General features: G+C 52.2%; 1 protein-coding gene across 1 annotated transcript; it reads right to left on the bottom strand.

The window, feature by feature from the left end:
* Window positions 1-732: 732 nt before the first annotated feature.
* LOC127396350 (histone acetyltransferase KAT7-like) lies at window positions 733-16776 on the bottom strand (the record flags this gene model as incomplete). Its single annotated transcript, XM_051643969.1, has 7 exons — window positions 16375-16776; window positions 3974-4084; window positions 2670-2861; window positions 2401-2490; window positions 1356-1496; window positions 969-1059; window positions 733-803 (listed from the first exon to the last, which is right to left on the bottom strand). Coding segments are annotated over exons 1-7 (1098 nt in total), but the record flags the coding sequence as incomplete, so codon positions are not given.
* Window positions 16777-22902: the final 6126 nt, after the last annotated feature.

The raw sequence follows: 22902 nt of genomic DNA, 5'->3' as shown, positions 1-22902 counted from the left end.
TGGAATTGACTGCTCCAGGGGTGGAAACACAGCTCAACCACTGGCCATGGACTGATCCAGGCTACCCTGGAGAAGGGTGGAGCTCCAGAACACCTGCAGTACCTCGATGACATCATTGTGTGGGGTGACATGCCAGAAGAAGTCTTTGAGAAAGGCTAAGAGATCCTCCAAATTCTTCTGGATGCTGGTTTTGCTGTGAAAAGAAGCAAGGTCAAGGGACCTTCATGAGAGATCTAATTCCTGGGAATCAGGTGGCAAGATGGTCGTCGCCAGATCCCAATGGATGTGATGAACAAAATGACAGCTATGGCCCCACTATGTACTGAAAAGGACACTCAAACCTTGTTAGGGACTGTTGGTTTCTGGAGGATGCACATTCCATGTTACAGTGAAATGGTGAAACCTCTCTCTGAGGTGACCCAAAAGAAGAGTGACTTTAAATGGGGCCCTGACCAACAGAAAGCTTGTGAGCAGATCAAAAAGGAGATGGTGCAGGCAATGGCCCTGGGACCAGGTGGAACAGGGCCAGACATCAAACATGTGCTCTACACCACAGCCGGACACAAGGGTCCTACCTGGAGCCTCTGGCAGAAGCACCAGGGGAGACTCGAGGTCGGCCCTTGGGATTCTGGAGCTGCAGCTACAGAGGTTCCCAGGCCAACTACACGACCCTGAGAAGGAGACACGTGCAGCATGTGAAGGAGTTAGAGCCGCTTGGGAAGTGATGGGCACTGAAGCTCCTCCTGGCGCCCAGATTCCCAGAGCTGAGCCAACTTTTTCTTCTACTTTAGAAAGCAAATAGCCTGCAAAGGAAAAAAAACCCCAACATTTATCCTTCCTAAACTACTCTCTCCTGACTGCTACCCTCTTTAGCACACAGAGGAAGCAGCTAGAATGAAGCCTGCTCAGCCACAACCGTAGATATATTAGATTTATCATGCCTCCAGGATTTCTCTCTCCATACTTACTGAAGTCAATGAGCATCTTGCCATAACCTTGCCTCATGTACTGGGGCATTGTCAGGATACAAGAAACATTGTAGTTGAGAAAAGAATTCTTCTGGTAAAAACAAGGAGAGAGAGAGGAGAGATTAACAGGTCTTGATCTGTACAAACAATGGGGATATCATCACCCCAGCAGACTGAACAAGCCTGTGCAACTGATACAATACAAGGTGAAAGGAGCAACAGCAGAAAAACCTGCCTAACAACAAGTCACACAATCATCCTTCAGCTACCAACCTGGCTTAGTGTCTTGCTTGATTAGCCATTACATTGGGTGTTTGGTGCACAACTTTAAGCCTAGGATAGCTGGCCATGGAGTTGTGCCTGGGTGTGTATGGATGTTCAACTAACCTTGGAGAAATAACCTATCCGGTGACAGCCAGTGTTGTCTGCTTCTGTCATGACATAGAAGAGGAAGGGTTCAACATCATAATACAGTGTTTTATGGTCCAAGAAAAGTTTTGCCAGCAGACACAGGTTTTGACAGTAGATCTAGAAGCAGAAGGAGAGTACAATACATCTGTTTATTACAGTGGGACACCCCAAGAGTAGACAAAACCATGGCAAATGACAAGAAAATTCTGAATTATCTGAGAAATGAGGTACAGTCTTTCACACAAAGCAGCTAGGCCAGGAAACAATTCCATTTGTGATGAAACTTGATAAGCCCAGCTTCCTTAAGGGTGGGAATTGATGTCTGTGATATCAATCTCTTAACTCCCCAGATGCCACATCTGTGGTATCTGATACCACTCGGTGAAGGAGGCAGAAGGTTGGATCTCTGCTTGCTTGCACTGTACTGTGTTAATCCTCTGCTTCAAGGTTATCTCTGGTCACTTGAAAAGCCTCCTCCCAGCTTCCCACAGTGCAAAATTTAGCATTTGCATTTGTTTCTTTGTTCCTTCCTCTGAAGCCTCCCAAGAGCAGACACAACCAGAGGCAGGACACACAGGGTGCTGCTGCCCAGCACTGAATGTGCAGCTGCAGATCCATGTTCTGCCCTTCAACTCAGGGCTAAGGAGGTCACCCTCACCAACAGGAGGCTGGTTCACACACTAACCCCGAGCTGTCCAAGTATCCACAGGGAATGGGAGGTGGGCAGCACAACCCACTGAGGCTGAGCACAGAAATCTTCCCCCTACCCTGCAGTACAGGATCTTGACACACATGTCCAAGCACTGTATGAGCCAAGAGGTGGAACTGCTGGAGCACAACGTGGCTGAGGAATAACCACAAGGAAAACACAGACAAAACTGCAAGTGTGGACAGATCAGACTCTAGTCTTTCTACAACTAGAGGGAGAAAGGGCCACTTGTGTCCTGCTTCTCTACAGGAAAGGAGTGCCCAGCACATCTGAAAGCCACTCCAGACTGGCCTGAGGATGGCAGTTCCTTACCTTGTTCTTCTTCCCATCCACTTCAAACACTGAGATGGAGCCTTTCCGGTAGATTTCGTCACCCGGTGGGTGTTTCCAAACACATTTTGCCTATGACAGGAAAACAACGACAGGGGGACGGCGTTTTCAGGGTGGAAAAAATTTACCAGCTCCTGGATATACCAGGAAACACACGGGTCTCCTAAAGCGGAGATAACACCAGGAATGTTTTCATGGAGATGCTGATAGCAGGTGTAAGGCAGGGGGATCAGCTCTGCCCAGGCCCTCACCATGTGCCTGCGAAGTATTGTCTGGCTCTTCCTGTACTTGAGGCAGAATTCACACATGTAGAGACGGCCCAGGCGAGCATACTCCTCTGGGTAGGGGGAGTGGTACCAGGTGTCCAGCTCGTAGCGGCCAAACGCGATGGTTTTAATCATGTTGCTGCCTTCTGTGATCTGGCCCTGGAGCCGCAGCTTTTCCTGGGAATGGGAAAAATGGAGGACTATTTAAAAAAAAAACAACAACAACCAAACAAAAAACAAAAACAAGGGAGGTCGGTGGGAAGGTCGTATTTGTTTCCCTCAAGGAAAAGAATTTACTTCAAGTCTTCTAAATTCACAGAATCCCAGACTGGTTTGGCTTGGAAGGGACCTTCAAGATCATCTAGATCCAACCCCCCTGCATGGGCAGGGACACCTCCCACCAGCCCAGGCTGCTCCAAGCCCCATCCAACCTGCCCTTCAACACTGCCAGGGATGGGGCAGCCACAGCTTCCCTGGGCAGCCTGGGCCAGGGTCTCACCACCCTCAGAGTAAACAGTTTCCTCCTCATGTATCCCCTAAATCTTCCCTCCTCCAGTTTTAATCCATCCTCCCTTGTCCTCTTACTACAATGACTGTAAAAAGTCATCTTTCAATGTGACCATGTCTAACAACCCCTCCCACAGACCTCTCCTTGATCAGCCTCAGTCTGAGCCCTGTCCACAAGCAGTAGTTACTGACATCAGGAAATGTCACAAAAATCAGTGCTTGGCAGCATGCCAACACTAGGGTCATCCTCTTCTTGTCACGGAAGCAATGGAAGCTCCTTGCCACTTCAAGCTTATTTCCTAATTTGCAGATAGAGGATACAGCCTAATGCTCTGCCTCAGATATCCCAGATGCAGTTGCTACTGGTAAGCATCAAAGTGCCTTTTGGTTCATCTCTGGAGGTGGAAGGTGGCTTTGCAAAGCACCTACAGAAGCCTCAGCCTCCACTCCACAGTCACTGGCTACTGTCAGGATGGGTTCTGTTGCCAACACTCCTTAGCCATCCTTTCAGCAGGTGAGGCTGTCTTTTCTTTCACTGAAAATAAACACCTGCTAAATGGGACTGTTACTAATTATTCCTCCATTCTCACTGCAAAAGCTTCACTCCAGCTGTGTGCTTTCAGCACTCCAATGTTACCCCTACAGCAGCTTTGCTGACTTGGCTGGGCTGGAGCTGCCCTTCTTGCAAACTCTGATTCTACCTGAACAACAACACCCAGGAAGCCTTCACATTCCTAACAAAGACCTTTGCTATCAGGTATACTAGGAGTCAGAAGTCTCACCACGTCCTCAGATGCCCGTGCTTGTGCTCTCCGGAAAAGCTTCAAGTCATACTCACTGGTCAGGTTTTCAAGGAGAGGTTCCCTAGTGTTGCCATAGGTTTGTCTGTGCTCCTGGAGCAATAAAATAACAGGAGATTTTGCTGCCACGATGCTACCAAGCTGTTGGATCTTGCAGCTTTTTTTAGCTGAGAATGTTATAGGATGGCTGGGAAAGCCAAACTCCTGCTTAGTTGTCTCATTCCAGACAGGAGGGCATTCAAAGAATTGAAACAAGAGCTAATGAGGGCACCAGCTTTGGGTGTGCCAGACATAACCAAGCCCTTCTGGCTGTTCTCATATGAAAAGCAAGGGGTGGCTTTGGGAATTCTAGCCCAGAAGCTGGGTCCCTATAAGCGAGCAGTAGCATACATCTCCAAACAACTGGATACAGTTAGTAAAGGATGGCCAGGATGCCTTCGGGCAGTGGCTGCAGTTGTTCTGAATATTCAAGAAGCCTGGAAGTTCACTTTGGGACAAAAGATGGTTGTGCATACTTCCCATGCAGTAACCTCTGTTCTGGAACAAAAAGGGGGGGTATTTGCTCTCACGATCAAGGTTCCTGAAGTACCAAGCAGTCCTAATGGAACAAGGTGATGTTGAAATTACTACATCTGCCACCATTAATCCTGCTTCTTTTCTGAGTGATAAGCAGGAAATGGAAGCCATCACACATGACTGCACGGAGACTATAGAGACAGTGTATGCAAGCAGCTCTGACTTGAAGGAGGAACCACTGGAGGAACTGAATACACTTGGTACACCGACGGGAGCAGTTTTGTAAAAGATGAGTCCGCATGGCAGGATATGCTGTAACCACCAGGGATCGAGTGGTGGAAGCAAAGACCCTCCCTAAGGATACATCTGCACAGCGAGCTGAAATAATTGCTCTAGTGAGAGCACTGGAGCTTGCTAAAGGTCTAAGAGTGAGTATCTGGACAGATTCAAGACATGGCTTTGGTGTAGATCAAGCTCATGGAGCTATTTGGAAGGAATAAGGAATTTTGACAACCCTAGGAAAACACATCAAGCATGCTGACATGATTCTGAGACTTTTGGAGGCTGTACAATTGCCTTCAGCTGTTGCTATTATGCACTGCAAAGGACACCAGAAAGGTAACACTGCCCAGGAGGTGGGAAATAAATTGGCAGAATATGAGGCAAAAAGGGCAGCGGAACAAGGTGAGGTATTAAGTCTGATTTCCTGACAAAACTTTGACACTACCTGATTCAGTTAATTATGATGAAAGGGATCTTAAATTAATCAAAGATGTGGAAGCAGAGATTGAATCAACAGGTTGGGCAAAATTGAGAGATAACACAATAGTGGTTCCTTTCAGGGTGTTATGGAAACTGGTAAAAACAGAGCATGACAAGACACACTGGGGAACTGGAGCTTTGTACAATTCACTCAAAAAACAAATAGTAGCTAGGAATCAGTATCAAACTGTGAAGAGTATGGCTGACAGATGTGAAATATGTTTAAAAAAAATAATAATTAAAAAAAAATCCAAAGGTGGAGAATCAAATAAAATTTGGAAGTATTGATAAAGGGAATGTTCCAGGCCAAAACTGGCAGATTTTTCAGAATTCCCTAGAAAGGGCAGGGATATTCAGGCCATTTCAGGATGGCCTGAAGCCTTCCCCTGTAGAATCAACAAGACCTGAGAAGTCACAAAAAATTTATTAAAAGAAATTATTCCTAGGTTTGGAGTGCCAGAGGTGATCTCCTCTGATAGGGCAACACACATTGTGTCACAAGTGGTTCAGCAAGTTAGTAAATTCTTAGAAATTAATTGGAAATTGTACACAGCTTACCACCTGCAAACAAGTGGGCAAGTGGAAGAGGCTAATCATTTGATAAATACATTTAGGGTGGGATCAAGCCCTCCCTGTTGAACTAACAATCAATAGTTTAAGAATATGGAATGACTACCCTGTTTGTAGGGTGTCTCAGGAATATAACCCATTTAACCTGGCACGGACAAACATACTTATTTTTGCATATACAGAGGAAAAGCTGGCAATGTTTTGGCACTATGAAAGCTTGAACGTAAGTCATGCAAGCTTATCTTGGGGGAAATTAAATGAGATATTGAACCAGTCTCAAGAACTTCGAGAGCATTTAAGGAAGCAGAATAAAACCTTGGCTGAGTCTATCATTAAAACAGTAATAGCCAAAGACAAACTTATTGGTCTGCCTAGTCAAATTGAATCTGAAACTGCCCATCATAGGTGGGATATCTTCTCAGCATAATCATTCTCTGCAGAAAGAAACTGGGATGTTTTAATTCACCCACTTTTGATACTATTGGTGTTTGTGATTATACTGACAGTCATTAATTGCCTTTTATGGTATAAGCTAAAGAAACTGACTTTAAGAATTTGGGCCTTGCCTAAAGTAATGAAATAGAATGATCTAGAATCTTTGTAAAGGAATTTACAAAGTTTAAAGAAAAGGGGGGATTGATACATCATAGAATATTTGTTAGTAAATTCAATAGAAATATAGCCTCATAAAAGTTTACTAAAATAATGAATTTGCTATACTAAGGGTTGCTTTTAAAACAAGGTGCTTTGTGAAACTATCAGTCAACTATGCCAAGCATCCTGGAGGTTGTGATAACATCAAGTCTTCTAAGACCCTGGCAGCCTACAGACACACTGATGTGGATTCTGACCCACCTGGGCAATCTACCAGCAGGAGACTGGAGACAGGACCAGGACAGAGACAGGACAAAGACGACAAAGGACTAGAATCAACAAAGACCCCCACAGGAGACCCTCGAGCAGGCATAATTACAAAGATAGCCAATTCCAGGAAATAAAATGACTATGTAAAAGAATTCTGGGGACTCACTGACATGGAACTGAAGATGCATGTTTTTGGTGTATATTAGTCAGGGTGTTTCACTGACTCCTTGGAGCACTCATGGTGGAGGATCCCCAGTGCTGCCCAGCGCTGCAATAAAGAATGCCTGCTCAATAACAGCTTGGTTGTTGTTATTGGGTCTTGATCTCGGAATCCTTACCCAGCCGCACCAGCCTCCCACTGCGGTGAGGAGTGTTAGAAAGCAGGGGGTTTGGAAGCTCCAAATTTTTGTTTCAACATCACCAACTATGATGTCACCAACTATGATGTCACCCACTATGACGTCATCCAGCACCGGGTGACACTGCCCGTGGGGCACTCGCTGGGACCCACAGCCCCTTCCAGCCACTCCAACGTGTCCTGTTTGCCCCTGGCAGCCTTCAGGATTTCCCTGCCTGTGATCTCTGGCTGGTGCAGGTTCAAGCTCGCCTTGCAGACCTGGAAGGAGAGCACAGGAACGATGGCAAAGGCAGCCTGGCTCCCACCACCAGATGCCTGCTGGGGACCTGCCAGCAGTGGCTGCTGGGGCAGGGATGCAGGAGATGATGGGGCTGCAGCTCTGCAGAGCAGCAGCTGACTCCAGGCAGAGGGAGGCTCCATCACCCTGCCCTGCCCCCACCCGTGTCCTCCTTGGCACCCACCTGCTTGGATCTGACATGGAGCTGCACAGACTGCACCAGGGAGAAATGCCACTGCTCACCCTGCTGCTGAAGCTGCCTCTCCTCCAGGATGTCCTGCTGCTGGAGCAGGGTGGCTCTGCTGGGCTGCTCCAGGCTCTGCTCTCTGCAGGCCCCACGGCTCCTCTGCTGCACCTCCAGCTGCACCAGCTGGACAGGCAGATGTTCCCCAGCAGCTCCAGGACCCACCCGCTGCTCTGGGATGCTGGGCTGGCCCATGGTGCATGTCAACTGGTGCTCTGCCCCTGCTCCCCGGCCTCCTGGCCCTGCCTCCCTGCCCAGGGCAGCTGGCACGGGGGCCCTGTGGGCAGCTCTTGTGGCCCGAGGAGCACGGGGGGCAGCGGGCAGGGGCCGAGCCCCAGGGGCCCATCCACCCTCGGCTGCCCTGGCCGAGCTGCCCGCCCGGTCCCGCGGTGCCACCGGCTGCTGGACGGGTCCCCAGCGCCCGCTGACAACCCTGCCAATGGCCTCCTGGGCTGGGGCCCAGGCTGTGTCCTGCCCGGCTGGGGCAGAGGCTGCAGGGCTGGACAGGACAGGTCTCCAGCTCTGGGCCCTGGGGCGTCTGCCCCGCTCAGCCCAGATGCCCCCAGCAGACGGGACGGGCTGTCGGTCGCTGCTGGACGTGCCCCTGGCAGGGGGTGCAGGGGGCAGAGGGGGCAGCCTGGGGCAGGTGGGGGCAGCTCTGGGGCGCCCAGCTGCAGGTGCCTGCCCAGGGGCTGCTGCCTTGCTGAGGAGCAGTGGCAGGGATGGCTGATGGGCCATCCCCTCCTGCAGGGCCAGCCTGCCCGGCTGCAAGAGGAGCCGAGGAGAGAGGCCGTGGGAGCGGGACCTCTGTGCCCGCAGCCCCCGTGTCCCCGCTGGGACGGCTCCTGTGCCCGGGCTCCCCTCTCCTCCTGCCCTGCTCCTCTTCTGCCGCCTCTGCTGCAGGCCTGGCAGCTCTTTGCTGAGCTGAGAACGGGCCTGCTCCTTCTCCATGGACATCTTGGCTGTCCTCTGCTGGAGACGTGCCACGGGTGTCCAGGGGAGCTGCTGCCTCCTGAGGGAGATGCTCTCCTGGCAGTGGGCACCCCACGGCTTGGCTTCCTTACATACCCCCTGGTCCCCATGCAGACCCATCACAGCGGTGTCCGGGCAACAGGCCCTGCATCACAGAGGCCTGGGGGTGGCTGTGGAGACGCCCACCCCTCACCTGCTGGGACCAGCTGGACCCACCTGCACGGCCCTCAGGTTCCCCAGCAGCAGGGAAGGCGCCCGGCGCGGCCAGGAGCTGCTCCCCTTCCTGCACACAGCGACCTCCTGCCCTTGGGGCGGGAAACCCGCACCTGGAAAAGGGCTCCACAGGAGCAGCTCCTCCTCCTCCCAGCAAGCAGCTCCTCCTCCTCCCAGCAAGCAGGAATCCAGCCGAGTTAGAGACTTCAGGGCTAAACTGGCCAAACCCAGATGGTGCTGAAGAGTAGAACCTGTTCCTGCTGGTCACAAGTGCTGTGTTGAACTGGGCTGTGTCTCCCGCAGAGCCCAAGCAGCAGGATTCACTGGTACATCAGCCAGCCTGTCAGCATGAGGAACAACAGGACCCAGCTCAGCACAGACCACGAGCCTTCCTCCCAGAGACCCCTGCCCACGGCCCCGAGAGGCAGTGCACATGGGGAGGGGTGTAGCTTGATGTTAATGACTGCGGGGAAATGATTTAAATATCATCATGAACTCAGGGAATCACTCTGTATAATCCCGCCCCCCTCTCAGACAAGAAACACACGTGTATGTTGAAGTGCACAAACGCGTGTTGCCCTTCCCTGCCGGGCTGTGTCTGCAGGACTGATCCCCAGCCCAAGCAAGAACCCGCTTTAGAGCTGCTCAGGGCTTCGCCGCCATTGGGCGGGAGGGCTGTCAGTCTGTGCCCTGAGGAGCTGCGGGCTGTGATTGGCCGCCAGGGGTCCGGCTCCCGCCCTCCCTGAGGCGCCGCTGCCTGTGATTGGCTGCCCGGGGCTGCCCTGGGCAGGCGGCAGGAGGAGGCGGGAGCGGCAGGAGTCACCACCAGCTCCTCTCCGGGCTGAGACGCCCCAGGTCTCTCCGCCTTTCCTGGAGAAGAAGCTCCGTCAGCTCCTGGCGCCTCCTGACTGACCCCCCTGCCCTTCGAGCTCCTGTCCGGGAGCGGGAGAGGCCTGGGGGGTGTCCTTGGTGCGGGCAGGAGGGTTTGGGGGGCACGGGTCTGGGCTGGGAGGCAGTGGGAGAGCCTGGAGGGCAGGCCTGGGCTGCACTGGAGGGTCTGCACGGGCTGGGTTCCAACCCTCCCTCTCTCTCTGCTCTGCAGAAGGTCCCTGAGCTGCGGCTGCTCCAGGAGCTCTGCTGCAGCCAGGAGGGCTCTGCTGGAGGCCTGCACAGCAGCAGCAGGTGGGAGATGGCACCAGGGCCTGGGGAAGGAGACCTGGGTCCCCCTGCCCCTGGGCTGGTCCTGCCCTCAGCAGCTGGACATGCTGTGAACAGGCCTGTGCCTGGAGAGCTGGGAGGTGGGTGGGCACCAGGAAGCTCCACAGACGGGGGGTCCATCCGGTCCCCCCGCTCGTCGCTGGCCTGCAAGGAGCCCTCCCATGGCTGATGGGCCATGGCTGGGGGAGAAGACATGTCCCAGCTGGGAAGCAATGGGGAGGCAGGGAGTTCTCTCCTCCAGGAGCTTTGCTTTCTCTGAAAAGCCAGGTCCCAGGTTTTGCCTGGTGGGAGCCCCTCGAGAGCCCCAAGGGCTGGGGAAGAGGGAGAAGGTGATTTGCTTGTGCTCAGCCTCTTCTCTCAGGCAGACCAGCTGTGCGTGGCGTCGAGAGGGCACCGCAGGAAGATGAGGGCGCCGTCCTGCCTGTCCAGCCTGGAATATCTCCTGTGCCTGAGAGAGAAGAAGGGAGTCGTTCTGTCCTGCAAGGGGTGAGAAAACATGTCAAAGCACCTGCAGCGACTGGGGTGGGAGATGAGGGAGGATGTCCCAAGGTGAGGTGGAAGAAGCTCTGGATGCAGGACCTGGGCTGTGCTCCCCAGAGCAGGTAGTTGGGCAGAGGGGGGTGCAGGTCAGGCCCTGCAGGGCAGCGTTGATGGAGCAGGTTCTGCCCACGTTCTGGAGTCCTGCTCCAAGCCCTGGGCTTTGCTGCCAGCCTGTGCTCCCTGCTGGAGCTGTTCCCTTGGCAGTGGCTGCAGGGAAGTGACCTTGGGAAAGAGATGAGATCCTTTGGTTGCCCAGGAGCATCTTGGACAAGCCAAGTTCTCCCCAGGAGCAGCCAGGGAACCAGCTCGACCCTCCAATCCAGAAGGGCCAGGGGAAGCCTGACCCTGCCCTGACACGGGCTGGTCCAGAGTCACTTTGAGCTGGGCTTTGCACCCCTTGTTTTCCAATGGACAGTAGAGAATGAAAACAATGACAGGTCAGGTGAAAGCTCAGGTGAATGTAAAGGGTGTTTGATGTGCCAGGGAGGGGATTTGGGGCTGTTATCTGGGAGAGCACTGGGAGGATACTGAGAGGGCAGTGGAGACAACTGGGAGGGGCAGTGGGGGTTGGGGGTGTACAGGAGGGTGGTGGGGGGAACTGGGAGCACCAGGGTCACAGGGGTGACTGGTGGGCTCTGGGAGGATACTGGGAAGCTCTAGGAGGAGTGGGGGGATACTGGGAGGGCACTGGGGAACATTTGGCAGGGATGGGGGGCAGAGGACAGGGAGCACTGGGATACTGGGATACACTAGAGGGATGCTGGGAGCACTGGGGTACTGGGATACACTGAAGGGATGCTGGGAGGTGTTGGGAGGGGATGGGGAGATCAGGGGTACCAGGGGTCTGGGGGAACTGGGAACACTGGGGTGACTTGGGGATACTGGGAGGGGAGGAACTGGGAGATAATCGATGAACTGGGAGGGACTGAGAGAGACTGGGAGTCACGGGGGGGCTACTGGGAGTCACTGGGCCCACTCTGTTGTGACCCCCATAGCCCCTCCCCCTCCGGTGGCCACGCCCACATGGTGCTTCACCTGATTGGAGGAGGCCAGAGGGGGCGGGGCTTGTGCCGAGCCACTGGGAGAGGAACGAGTCTGATTGGCTGATTGCTGCCTTAGCCCCGCCTACAGACTCACTGGGTGTCACTGGGTGTCACTGGGTGTCACTGGGTGCCACCAGGCACCATTGGGTGTCACTGGGTGTCACTGGGTGTCACTGGGTGCCACCTGGTGCCACCAGGCCGGCCGTGGGGCTCGGCCACCGCCTGCCAGGCTGCCGTGGGGCAGCAGCACCACATGCAGGGATGTGTGGGGCAGAGCCCGGGCTCCTCCTGCCCCACGGATCTATGGGGCACCATCCAGCTCCGGCCCTGCTACAACATCCAGGGCTGTTCCTGTGAGTCAGCCTCCCCTATAGCGACCTATAGCTGCCCACAGCACCCTATAGAGTCCTATGGAACTCTAGAGCTGCCCTGTACTGCCCTATGGAGCCCTATAGCTGCCCTATAGCCACCCCATAGAACCCAACATCCACCCTATAGCTTCTCCCATAGGCTCCCTCTATAGGGGTCCGGTGGGCTGAGGCCTCCCCGTGCCCTCCCAGTGCAGGGAACTGGTCAGACTGGAGCCCCTGGAGCCTCTGCACCCCCTGTGTGGGGCCAGCCCCACATGCAGCCGCCAGCGCCGCTGCCAGCCCCGCCTGCCCCTCCCTGTGCATGGGGGCCAGGGAGGCTGGGGGGCTATAGGGTCAATGGGGGATCTGTGGGGTCCGTGGGGGGCTATTTAGCTGGGGGGCTGTGGCTTCAATGGGGATCAATGGGGGTCAGTGAGAATCAATAGGGGTCAATGGGGGTTAATGGGGTCAGTGGGATCAATAGGATCAGTGGAGTCATTGGGGATCAATGGGGCTCAATGGGATCAATGAGGGTCAGTGACAGCAGTGGTGGTTAATGGGATCAATGGGGGTCAGTGGGATCAATGAGATGAATGGAGGTCAATGGGATCAATGGGGAGGTTATGGAGATCAATGGGGGGCTGTGGCATCAATGGGAATCAGTGGGGGTCAGTGAGATCAATGCGCAGCAATGGGTGTCAATGGGATCAATGGGGATTAATGGGGTCAATGAGGATTAATGGGGTCAATGGGGATCAGTGGGATCAATGGGGATCAGTGGGATCAGTGGGGGTCAATGGGAGTGTCGCGAGCCGGTACCGGGGGCTCCCGGCTGTCAGGATCCTTTTGCGACTGCCCCTCCCGATGTGGAGGGGTTTGTGAATGAGCCCGAGGGTCACACGCGGCGCTGCCTCTCACGGAGGAACGGCCACCGCGGGGCCGTATTTCAGGGGGGGAGTTAGAAAGCACCCCCACCCCACCACGCTCAGAAATTGCCTCTGAAGCCAAGATTTACTCCACAAACTGATCGGTTTATTAAGGGTTAACACAAACCGAGGGATGATGTTTAGGGACAATGCAGGTGTGAATGGCTACCAGGGATATCAATATGTGTGTAGTGAGAAAGTGTCCTTTAGGGAGGCAATGCAAGAGGTCCTGAGCTTTTGAGGGAGAGGGTTAAGGACCAAAGGGAGGAGGGAGGAGGGAAGGAAACCCGACGTCAGTCCTGCTGGAGAGGTTGTGCTGTGTGTGTGTGTGTGTGTGTGTGTGTGTGTGTGAGGTGGTGTCACCCCCAGCCTGTCCCCAGGCTCCGTTCCCAGCGGCAGGGTTGGTCGGTGGCCCCTTCTGGCCAGGCAGGACGGCAGGTCCGTGGTGTCGGAGGGGCAGCCTCTCGGCAGCGGGTGCAGCGGCCGCTGGTTTCCCCTCCAGCGGCAGCAACACGGGGAGGGGGCTCCGGCCCCGACCCCAGGGCTCGGGACCCCGGCACGCTCGGCGCTGAGGCTCAGGCTGGACCCGGGGCAGGCAGGCAGGCAGGGTCCCAGCACCAGTGTCCGCAGCAGGGGGGTGTCCCAGGCAGAAAGCGTCCGAACGGGCCTCAGGGAGGAGGGAAGGGCCCACCTGCTGCCCTCGCCCCTTTGATACCCCCTGACCCACCTGTCCAGTCAGTGTCACTGTCCAGAGCCAACGAGCGTCCATCAGCCCCACGTTAGGGCGGTGACTGCCAGGGGCACAGGGTGGCTTGTCGCCCATCCTTTCTGTCCCGGGCCACAGCTGTTGTTTTGGGTTCAGTTGTCCTTGAGAAGCAAGTCTGGTTTAGTCCCTTAGCTGGGGATAATCAGGAGAGGCCTTCGCTGGCTTAAAAGACATTTTGTTTAGACTGATGTGGGGAAGAAAAGAACAGTTTCCCACATCTCACCCCGTGGCTTTTAAGGCAGCAAGGTGTAAAGTTAAGTTTTATGGGCATAAATGTATATTATATCTGGATTCCTGCCCAAATCCTTCTCCTCCACATTTGATCCTCACCCTCCGTGGGTGTTGGCTGGAATACACATATGTATGAACAAGGGAACAATTCCCATATAGTATAAGTATATACAATCACATGTCTAACAATCTAACATATCTTCAAAACCTCTATGATCACTAATTATTACTAGTTTTAACAAATAAATTATACACACATTGAAAACACTTAGATTTACCAATCATCTAGTCTAAACCAAAACATTAAGAACAGTGTCCAATTCTCCCACTTGGGCACTGCCCTTATCTTGGTTTATGATTTGTTCGCCTGTGGCAGGTTTAACTGCAGCAGATTTGAACAACCAAGTTTTCCCTTCTCTTTGGGATGAAGCATCTGTGAACCAAGCATTAACCAGTTCACTTCTATATTCTGGGGCTTCTTTGGTAGGACTGGGAAGTTTCATTATCAGATCCTTTTCATTTGTAGATTCAATTTGTTCCTGGATTTTCAATTGTTTATCTGGGCCTTCTTCAAGTTGGAACAGTCCAGAATAGTACTCAATTTGACTATACCATTTTCTGATTGTACCCTTTTGGGATATTCCTTCTGGAGGGGCCTTTCCAGACAGTACTTGGTTAACTACCTTGAAAGGGCCTCGAAGAATTACTTTTTGTTTTTTAATGATCTTGCTGATTTCTTGTAGTGCTGTACACACTGTTAGCAATCCCTTCTCCAGAACAGAATATCGTTTTTCTGAATCTTTCAATGACTGAGAGTAAAAGCCAATTGGTCGAGTACTCCCAGTAGGTCCCTGTTGCCAAAAATGATATGATAGGGCACTGGTTGAAAACCCCCACTCTATTATTATTGGATCCTCCGGGTGAAGGGGCCCCAGAGTTTGGTATGTCTGCGCCTCCAATAACAACAGTTCAAGGGCCTCATCATGAGATTGATCCCATTCCCAGTGACGATTTTTCTTTAATAGATCAAAAAGAGGACGCGCTATGATGGATAGGTCTGGGATATGCTTTCTCCAATACTGGAAGGTTCCTAGTATTCCTTGTAGTTCTTTCTTATTGGTGGGTGCCTTTATCTCTCCTAAGTAAGATAAAGTATCGGAAGGAATATTCCAGGTCCCCCCTTTCCATCTTATTCCCAGAAATTTTGCCTCTTGGGATGGAGGTTGCTTTTTCTCTTCAGGGATTTCTATTTGCATATCGGTGAGATGCTTGATGATGGCATCATAAACTGCTTTTACCTCCCCCTCACTCTGGCCCCCTACTAGCACATCATCTATGTATTGATAGACTCTTACCTTGGAATTATTTCTGATTTCTGGAATGTTTTCCAGTTCACACGCAAGCGCATGATGAGCTAGTGTGGGTGAGTGTTTATATCCCTGGGGCAACCTTGTGAAAGTGAACTGCACCCCATCCCAAGTGAAGGCAAAATACTTCTGGTCCTCAGGATCAATAGGGATTTGGAAGAACATATCCTTTATGCCCAGGGAGGCCAGCACTGGCTGTGCTGCTTCCTGGATCTCTAACACCAGATCAGCAATGTTAGGGACAGCAGCGGTGAGTGCATCTGTATTGGCATTCAATTTCCTGTAGTCGACTGTCATTCTCCATTTACCATTGGGTTTTCTTACAGGCCAGATTGGGGAGTTAAATGGTGAATGACAGGGCACAATAATGCCCTTTTGTTTTAGATCAGAAATGACTTCTTTGATGCCTTCCTTAGCAGCGACAGGAATGGAATACTGTTCAATATTTGTGATCCTACTTTGTGGCAGACGGGGAGCACGTTGTAGCAACCTCAGCTTTAGTGTGGGTGTGCCAAAATTCCAGTAGTGACCGTTCTCGTCTCTCCACGCTCGGCCCAAGAGAACATCCATTCCTAACAAATTGTAAGGAATGTCAACCACAATCATTTCAGTCCGAATCGATTCTTCCTCTCCTGGTAGTTTTAAAGTGACTTTAGCTGTTTTTTGTAAAGCAGAGTTACCAAATGCTCCACTTACATATATTGGCTTTTTAGCTGGTTTAATACCACATTGTTCAGCTACATCAGCTTTTAGCGTGGAAATCTGTGCTCCTGTGTCCACCACAAATGTTACAGGATAGCGTCTTGGCCCAACAGCACAAGTAAGCTCCAAGTCCCCATTTTTGTTTTGAACTAATCGTAGTACATTCTGCCAATCTTTTGGAGGGTTGGGAGCTTTAGGGCCTGATTGTTTGTCATTTTCCTGTTGATCATTTTCATTTCCTATGTCAAAATTTTGGTTTTCCTCTCCCCCCCCGTCTCTTTTTCTTTCTTTTTGATTTCTTTTTCTTGGCAGAAGGAGGGCTATTTAGTTTCCCGACTTGTTGGGTTTTTCCCTGGATCTGTCTCTTGAATTAGACCTTGAGCTGGGCTGTGTAGGCCAACTTTCTACCAGGTCTTTCAGAAGCTGATAAGAATAATCCTGAGACAAAAGCTTCGATGGGATACCTTTACGCCTGGCTTAGCATAGGGCCCTTTGTCATCACCTCGAGATGAAGCACTTTTGTTTTCAGGGTACTGGCTTTTATGGGTGCTGTTTGGCTTTCTGTTGTTTTTAGATCTATCCACGACTGTCCAGTCACCCCGTGATTTCTCCCGCTGCTTAGGAGGATCCCGGGGTGCCCTGGCAGCCACATCAGCATAGGAGGGTCGAATCTTTTGTCTGGCTGCAGAAGGCTTGGGAACATCTTCAGAATCAGATGTATGCTCATATTCCTTGCCGTATTTTATCAATTCTTTGGCCAAATCCGACCATGTAAATCCTCGCAGATCTCCTTTTTCGATTCTAAGTTTGATTTTCACGGCTGCCTCTTTAAGTAACAGAGGGAGCCCCCTGATTAAGGCCTTCATTCTGTCTGGTTTCACTCGAAGATTCATAGGACTTTCTTGATCTGGTATTAAATCATGGTCATAAATCATTTGAATTGCAGCAGCCTTTTGGACATTGTCCAAAATGTTAGAATAGCCCCCCCTCAGGGTCCTCGGCTCTCCTCTGCTAAGGGGATCAGTCGAGCCAACAAAGAAAGCTGCTCGCTGGGTTAGGGACCAGGGGTGTCCCCCTTCTCCAGTCGTTAGAATAATTCCAGATCCCCAGAACCCTCTAGCTTCTTGTTCACTTAATCTGATCTCGTCTCCTCCTGTGAGGGACACTCTCATTACATATTCAGCTTCTGTCTCAGATGGGCGCCTGCTGTATTGTTTTCTAATTTGTGCCAATTCTAATGGTGTGTAAGCTATTTCCTTGACTACCTTATCTTTCTTCCTACCAGTATCTTCATCAAGAGCAAAAGTCGTTCTCATAACCGGGCGCAGTTGTTTATGCTCTATTCTCTCCTCCTCATCATCCTCAGAACCGGTATAGCGAGAAGGTAAATTAGTTGGGACTTTGTCCCTATTTATGGGAAGTCGGTGGACATATTTCTCCAATTCACCAATCCTTCAAATGTTATGGTGAATATCCATCTCCAAATCACTAAACCTATTGTCCACAATCGTGGAAACTTTATGGACATTTATCTCCAAACTGCTAATTCTTTGAGTGTTATGTGTCATGAAGTCCTTAACTGCCTCGTGTAATATCCTAAAATCTGCCCTTAGTCCCTCCTCCTGCTCCCTGGAGAGGGGGGGCTGCAGCTGTGCGGGGGCTTGCTGCTCTTGCGGCTGTGGCTTTGATTCCAAAATCGGGCGCTGCTTTTCTGTCCCGAAATGAAAACTCACACTTTTCCTATCTGATTGCTCAGAGTTTACGGGCTTACATTTCTTTAGTGTGTTAAAGTCATCCAAGACCTCAGTATCCTGACTACCAGAACCTGAGGAATCCTCGAAATTAGCAAGTTCCCCACATTTATCACCTAAGTGAGACAGGGTGGCACCAGTTCTCTCCTTTCCCTGCTTTCTTAACCCTTCAATTTCTCGCTGCAACCCTTCAATTCTTTGCTGCAACTCTTTATTCCCTCGCTGTAACCCTTCAGTTCTTTGCTGTAATCCCTCCTTTGGTTGCTGCACCACCATGGCCAGGATAAAGAAATTTCGGGCATTGATGAAATCAAGCCCGTGTTTCTTAATCTCCTTTTTAAGCTCTTTAGACAGAGGAGTACCATCTTCCAAAGTCATGATGTAATTTGCGAGTCTGCTGAGGTCTCCCCCCATGTAGGCATCGTAAATCACTTTGTACTGCTCGCTCTGTAGAGCGTGCCTGCGCCTCTTAAGGTCCAACGAGTGTCCATCAGCCCCAGGTTAGGGCAGTGACTGCCAGGGGCACAGGATGGCTTGTCGCCCATCCTTTCTGTCCCGGGCCACAGCTGTTGTTTTGGGTTCAGTTGTCCTTGAGAAGCAAGTCTGGTTTAGTTCGTTAGCTGGGGATAATCAGGAGAGGCCTTTGCTGGCTGAAAAGGCATTTTGTTTAGACTGATGTGGGGAAGAAAAGAACAGTTTCCCACAACTTCATAATGGGTGACGTCATAATGGATGACGTCATAATGGGTGACGTCAAAGTTGGTGATGTCATAAAGGGTGATGTCATAGTTGGTGATGTCATAATTGGTGATTTCATAATGGATGACATCATTGTTGGTGATGTCATAATGTCTGATGTCATAGTTGGTGATGACATAATGGATGATGTCATAATGAATGACATCATAATTGGTGATGTCATAGTGGGTGATGCCATTACGGGTGACATCCCAATGTATGACATCAATAACTTGACATCATAATGGGGTATCACTGTCACGAGCCGGTACCGGGGGCTCCCGGCTGTCAGGATCCTTTTGCGACTGCCCCTCCCGATGTGGAGGGGTTTGTGAATGAGCCCGAGGGTCACACGCGGCGCTGCCTCTCACGGAGCAACGGCCACCGCGGGGCCGTATTTCAGGGGGGGAGTTGGAAAGCACCCCCACCCCACCACGCTCAGAAATTGCCTCTGAAGCCAAGGTTTGCTCCACAAACTGATCGGTTTATTAAGGGTTAACACAAACCGAGGGATGATGTTTAGGGACAATGCAAATGTGAATGGCTACCAGGGATATCAATATGTGTGTGGTGAGAAAGTGTCCTTTAGGGAGGCAATGCAAGAGGTCCTGAGCTTTTGAGGGAGAGGGTTAAGGACCAAAGGGAGGAGGGAGGAGGGAAGGAAACCCGACGTCAGTCCTGCTGGAGAGGTTGTGCTTTGTGTGTGTGTGTGTGTGTGTGTGTGTGTGTGTGTGTGTGAGGTGGTGTCACCCCCAGCCTGTCCCCAGGCTCCGTTCCCAGCGGCAGGGTTGGTCGGTGGCCCCTTCTGGCCAGGCAGGACGGCAGGTCCGTGGTGTCGGAGGGGCAGCCTCTCGGCAGCGGGTGCAGCGGCCGCTGGTTTCCCCTCCAGCGGCAGCAACACGGGGAGGGGGCTCCGGCCCCGACCCCAGGGCTCGGGACCCCGGCACGCTCGGCGCTGAGGCTCAGGCTGGACCCGGGGCAGGCAGGCAGGCAGGGTCCCAGCACCAGTGTCCGCAGCAGGGGGGTGTCCCAGGCAGAAAGCGTCCGAACGGGCCTCAGGGAGGAGGGAAGGGCCCACCTGCTGCCCTCGCCCCTTTGATACCCCCTGACCCACCTGTCCAGTCAGTGTCACTGTCCAGAGCCAACGAGCGTCCATCAGCCCCACGTTAGGGCGGTGACTGCCAGGGGCACAGGGTGGCTTGTCGCCCATCCTTTCTGTCCCGGGCCACAGCTGTTGTTTTGGGTTCAGTTGTCCTTGAGAAGCAAGTCTGGTTTAGTCCCTTAGCTGGGGATAATCAGGAGAGGCCTTCGCTGGCTGAAAAGGCATTTTGTTTAGACTGATGTGGGGAAGAAAAGAACAGTTTCCCACAGTGGCCTTTTCTGGAACCTCTGGCAAAAAGCACCTGATGGGACCAGAGGTCATCCCTTGGGATTTTGGATCCAGCAGTATAAAGGCTCAGAAGCCAATGATACCCCAGGTGAAAAAGAGATACTGGCTGCCTGTGAAGGAGTGCGAGCTGCTTCCCAGGTCAGTGGTGCAGAAGCAACGCTCCTCCCAGCACCTGGCCTGCCAGTCCTGGAATGGATGGATAAAGGGAGGGCCTCACCCACACACCGTGCCACCCATGCCACCTGGATCAAGTGGATGGCCCTGATAACACAGCGAGCTGGAAGAGGGACCCCAGTGGCCCAGGCAGGGTGGAGGTGATTCCGAACTGGCCAGAGGCAAAGATTTTGGAATGGCACCGGACGAGACAGGGACTGGTGCAGAGGAGGCTGCCCCAGGTAATCAACTGTCAGAGCATGAAAAGCAATTTGCTCTTTTCACTGGTGGATCCTGCCATCTTGCAGGAAGTCATTGGAGGTGGAAAGCTGCAGTCTGGAGTCCTACGAGACAGGTTGCACAAGCTGAGGACGGAGAAGGTGAATCGAGGTGATTTGCAGAAGGAAAGGCCGTCCAGCTGGCCCTGGACATTGCAGGGCGGGAGCAGGGGCCAATACTTTACCTCTGCACGGGTTCCTGGATGGCAGCAAATGCTTTGTGGGGGTGGCTGAAGGGATGGAAACGGGACAATTGGCGGCACAGGGGGAAGCCCCTTTGGGCCGACCCCAGTGGCAAGATATTGCTGCCTGATTAGAGACATTGGCAGTAAAGGGACGGGACGTAGATGCCCACGCACCAAAGAGCCAGGGCACTGAAGAACAGAAACACAACCATCAAGCAGAGCAGGCAGCTAAAGTGTTGCAAACAGATTGGGACGGGGAGCACAGAGGTGAACTGTTTTTAGCCTGGGGGGCCCATGACACGTCTGGGCATCAAGGATGAGATGCAACGTATCCATGGGCCTGTGACCGAGGGTTAGATTTAACTCTGGGTACTATTGCACAGGTTATCCATGATTGTGACATACGTGCCCCAAGGAAACAAGCCAGATGGGTAAAGCCTTTGTGGTGCCACGGACGTTGGTGCCAATAAAGGATGGAGAAGCCTGGCAGGTTGATTCCATCACCCTCCCTCAGACTCGTAACGGCAAGCGATGCGTGCTTAAAGTGGTGGGAGCAAGCACTGGGTGGCTGGAAACGTATCCTGTCCCTCGTGCCACTGCTCCTAACACTATTTTGGGCCTTGAAAGACAAGTGTTATGGAGACATGGCACCCCTGAGAGGATCGAGTCAGACAACGGACCTCATTTCAGGAACAGCTTAGTAGACAGCTGTGCCAAAGAGCATGGTATTGAGTGGATGTACCACATCCCTTCCCATGCACCAGCAGCTGGCAACATTGGAGGCTACAATGGCCTGCTGAAAACCACCCTGAAAGCAGTGGGTGGTGGGACTGTTAAAACTTGGTTTAAACATCTGGCAGAAGCTCCTTGGCTACTTAACACCAGGGGATCTGCCAACCAAGTCGTGCCTGCCCAGTCAAACTTTTTACATAGAGTGGATGGGGGAAAAGTCCCTGTTGTGTGTGAAAGGAATCTACTGGGAAAAACTGTCTGGGTGTTCCCTGCTTTGGGCAGAGGCCAACCCATCCGTGGGGCTGTCTCTGCTCAAGGTTCTGGACATACTTGGCGGGTAGTGCAGGAGGATGGGGAAGTTCAGTGTGTTCCACAGGGGAGCTTAACCCTGGCTGAGAGTATTTAGTTTGGGTTGTACAGTTTTAATTACCGCATGACAGTGATAAATTGTTTTCAGTGTTATGTCTCTAGGAGAACAGAGTGGAACCCAAGGAGAACCTGCAGAACAAGAGCATGAACTCCAAGGGACCCTGTGACACCTCCTCTGCCCTGAGAGACTGCCACGGTGGATGGAAATCCAGAGCCTGGACCCAATGAACTCTGTTGCACAAGGACAGTTCACAACCTGGTGAATGATTGTGATGGGAAGTGGTTTGGAATAAGGGGTTTGATGTTATGGTTTGGGACACCCTGGCACGGTGTTGGACACCAACAGAGAGAGAGGGTCCTGAGGAGCCTGAAAGACTGGAAGGGTCAGTATTCCCACCCCCTCCCTGTCACAATCTATCCAAGCCAGGAGAGCTGGAATAAGGGCCCTTCTCCCTTCCTGCTCCTTTCTCCCTGCCGGGGCTGCTGCTGGTTCCTTTGGCTTCCCAGCTGCTCCAGAATCCACCTGCATCGGGTGCTGTGAGGAGCTGTGGACCTCTCCCTGGAGCAGCCCTGCCTGTCCCATATCCCTGCCATCATCCAGATGGGTTTTGTATACAAGTACTTCCCTGTTCTTCCCCCACGTTTTACCCTTTCAACTTGTGCTGCAGTAAATTTGTTTCTAGTTTCAGTTTCCAAAATTTAAGTCTCTCTTCCTTGTTCCCCTTCTGTCTTCCCTTGGGAGGACGGAGGGGGGTAACAGAGAGCAATTCTGTCCTCTGGCTTTTGGGATTCAGCTTTAATATTGAAATCAGGACACAGCCCAGAAACCCAGCATGTCCTGGGCTGCATCAAAAGAAGTGTGGGCATCGGGGTGAGGGAGGGGATTCTGCCCCTCTGCTGTGCTCTGGTGAGACCCACCTGGGGTACTGAGAGCAGCTCTGGAGACCTTCAGGGGATGATTTGGAAACTACAAAAGACCAACTGTGAGTGAAGTGGCTTTCAAAGCACGACAGTATGGAGACATGATCTCTGATCCCCATCAGTTCCACACCTCAGCCATGGAAGAAATGACTGAGGGAAGGAATAAGATGCCTGAGAGTTGGGAAGGCTGGTGCTGCAGCCATGAAGGGGACACGTCCTGCTAGGAGACAGCAGCAAGAGAGGCAGGACCCACTTGGATGCCACCTGTGGTCTCTCTAGTGTGATCTTATAAAGAGGACACGAGAACCTGAGACAATAAACCCACTGCTGTTCTCCTGAGATGTGTACAAGGACTGCTAAATAGAAGGAATGAAGGAGATGGTCCTTCCAGGAAGACTTGAGTCAGACACTGGGACTCATTTCAAAACCAGCCTAGTGACTGGCTGGGCCAAAGGGGGGTGGGTGGGTGGTATCT

This window comes from Apus apus, unplaced genomic scaffold, assembly GCF_020740795.1.
Source record: "Apus apus isolate bApuApu2 unplaced genomic scaffold, bApuApu2.pri.cur manual_scaffold_82_ctg1, whole genome shotgun sequence".
In the NCBI taxonomy this organism is placed as follows: domain Eukaryota; kingdom Metazoa; phylum Chordata; class Aves; order Apodiformes; family Apodidae; genus Apus; species Apus apus.
Note: the sequence above shows the minus strand (reverse complement) of the source record. Positions and strands in the feature narration are given on the sequence as shown.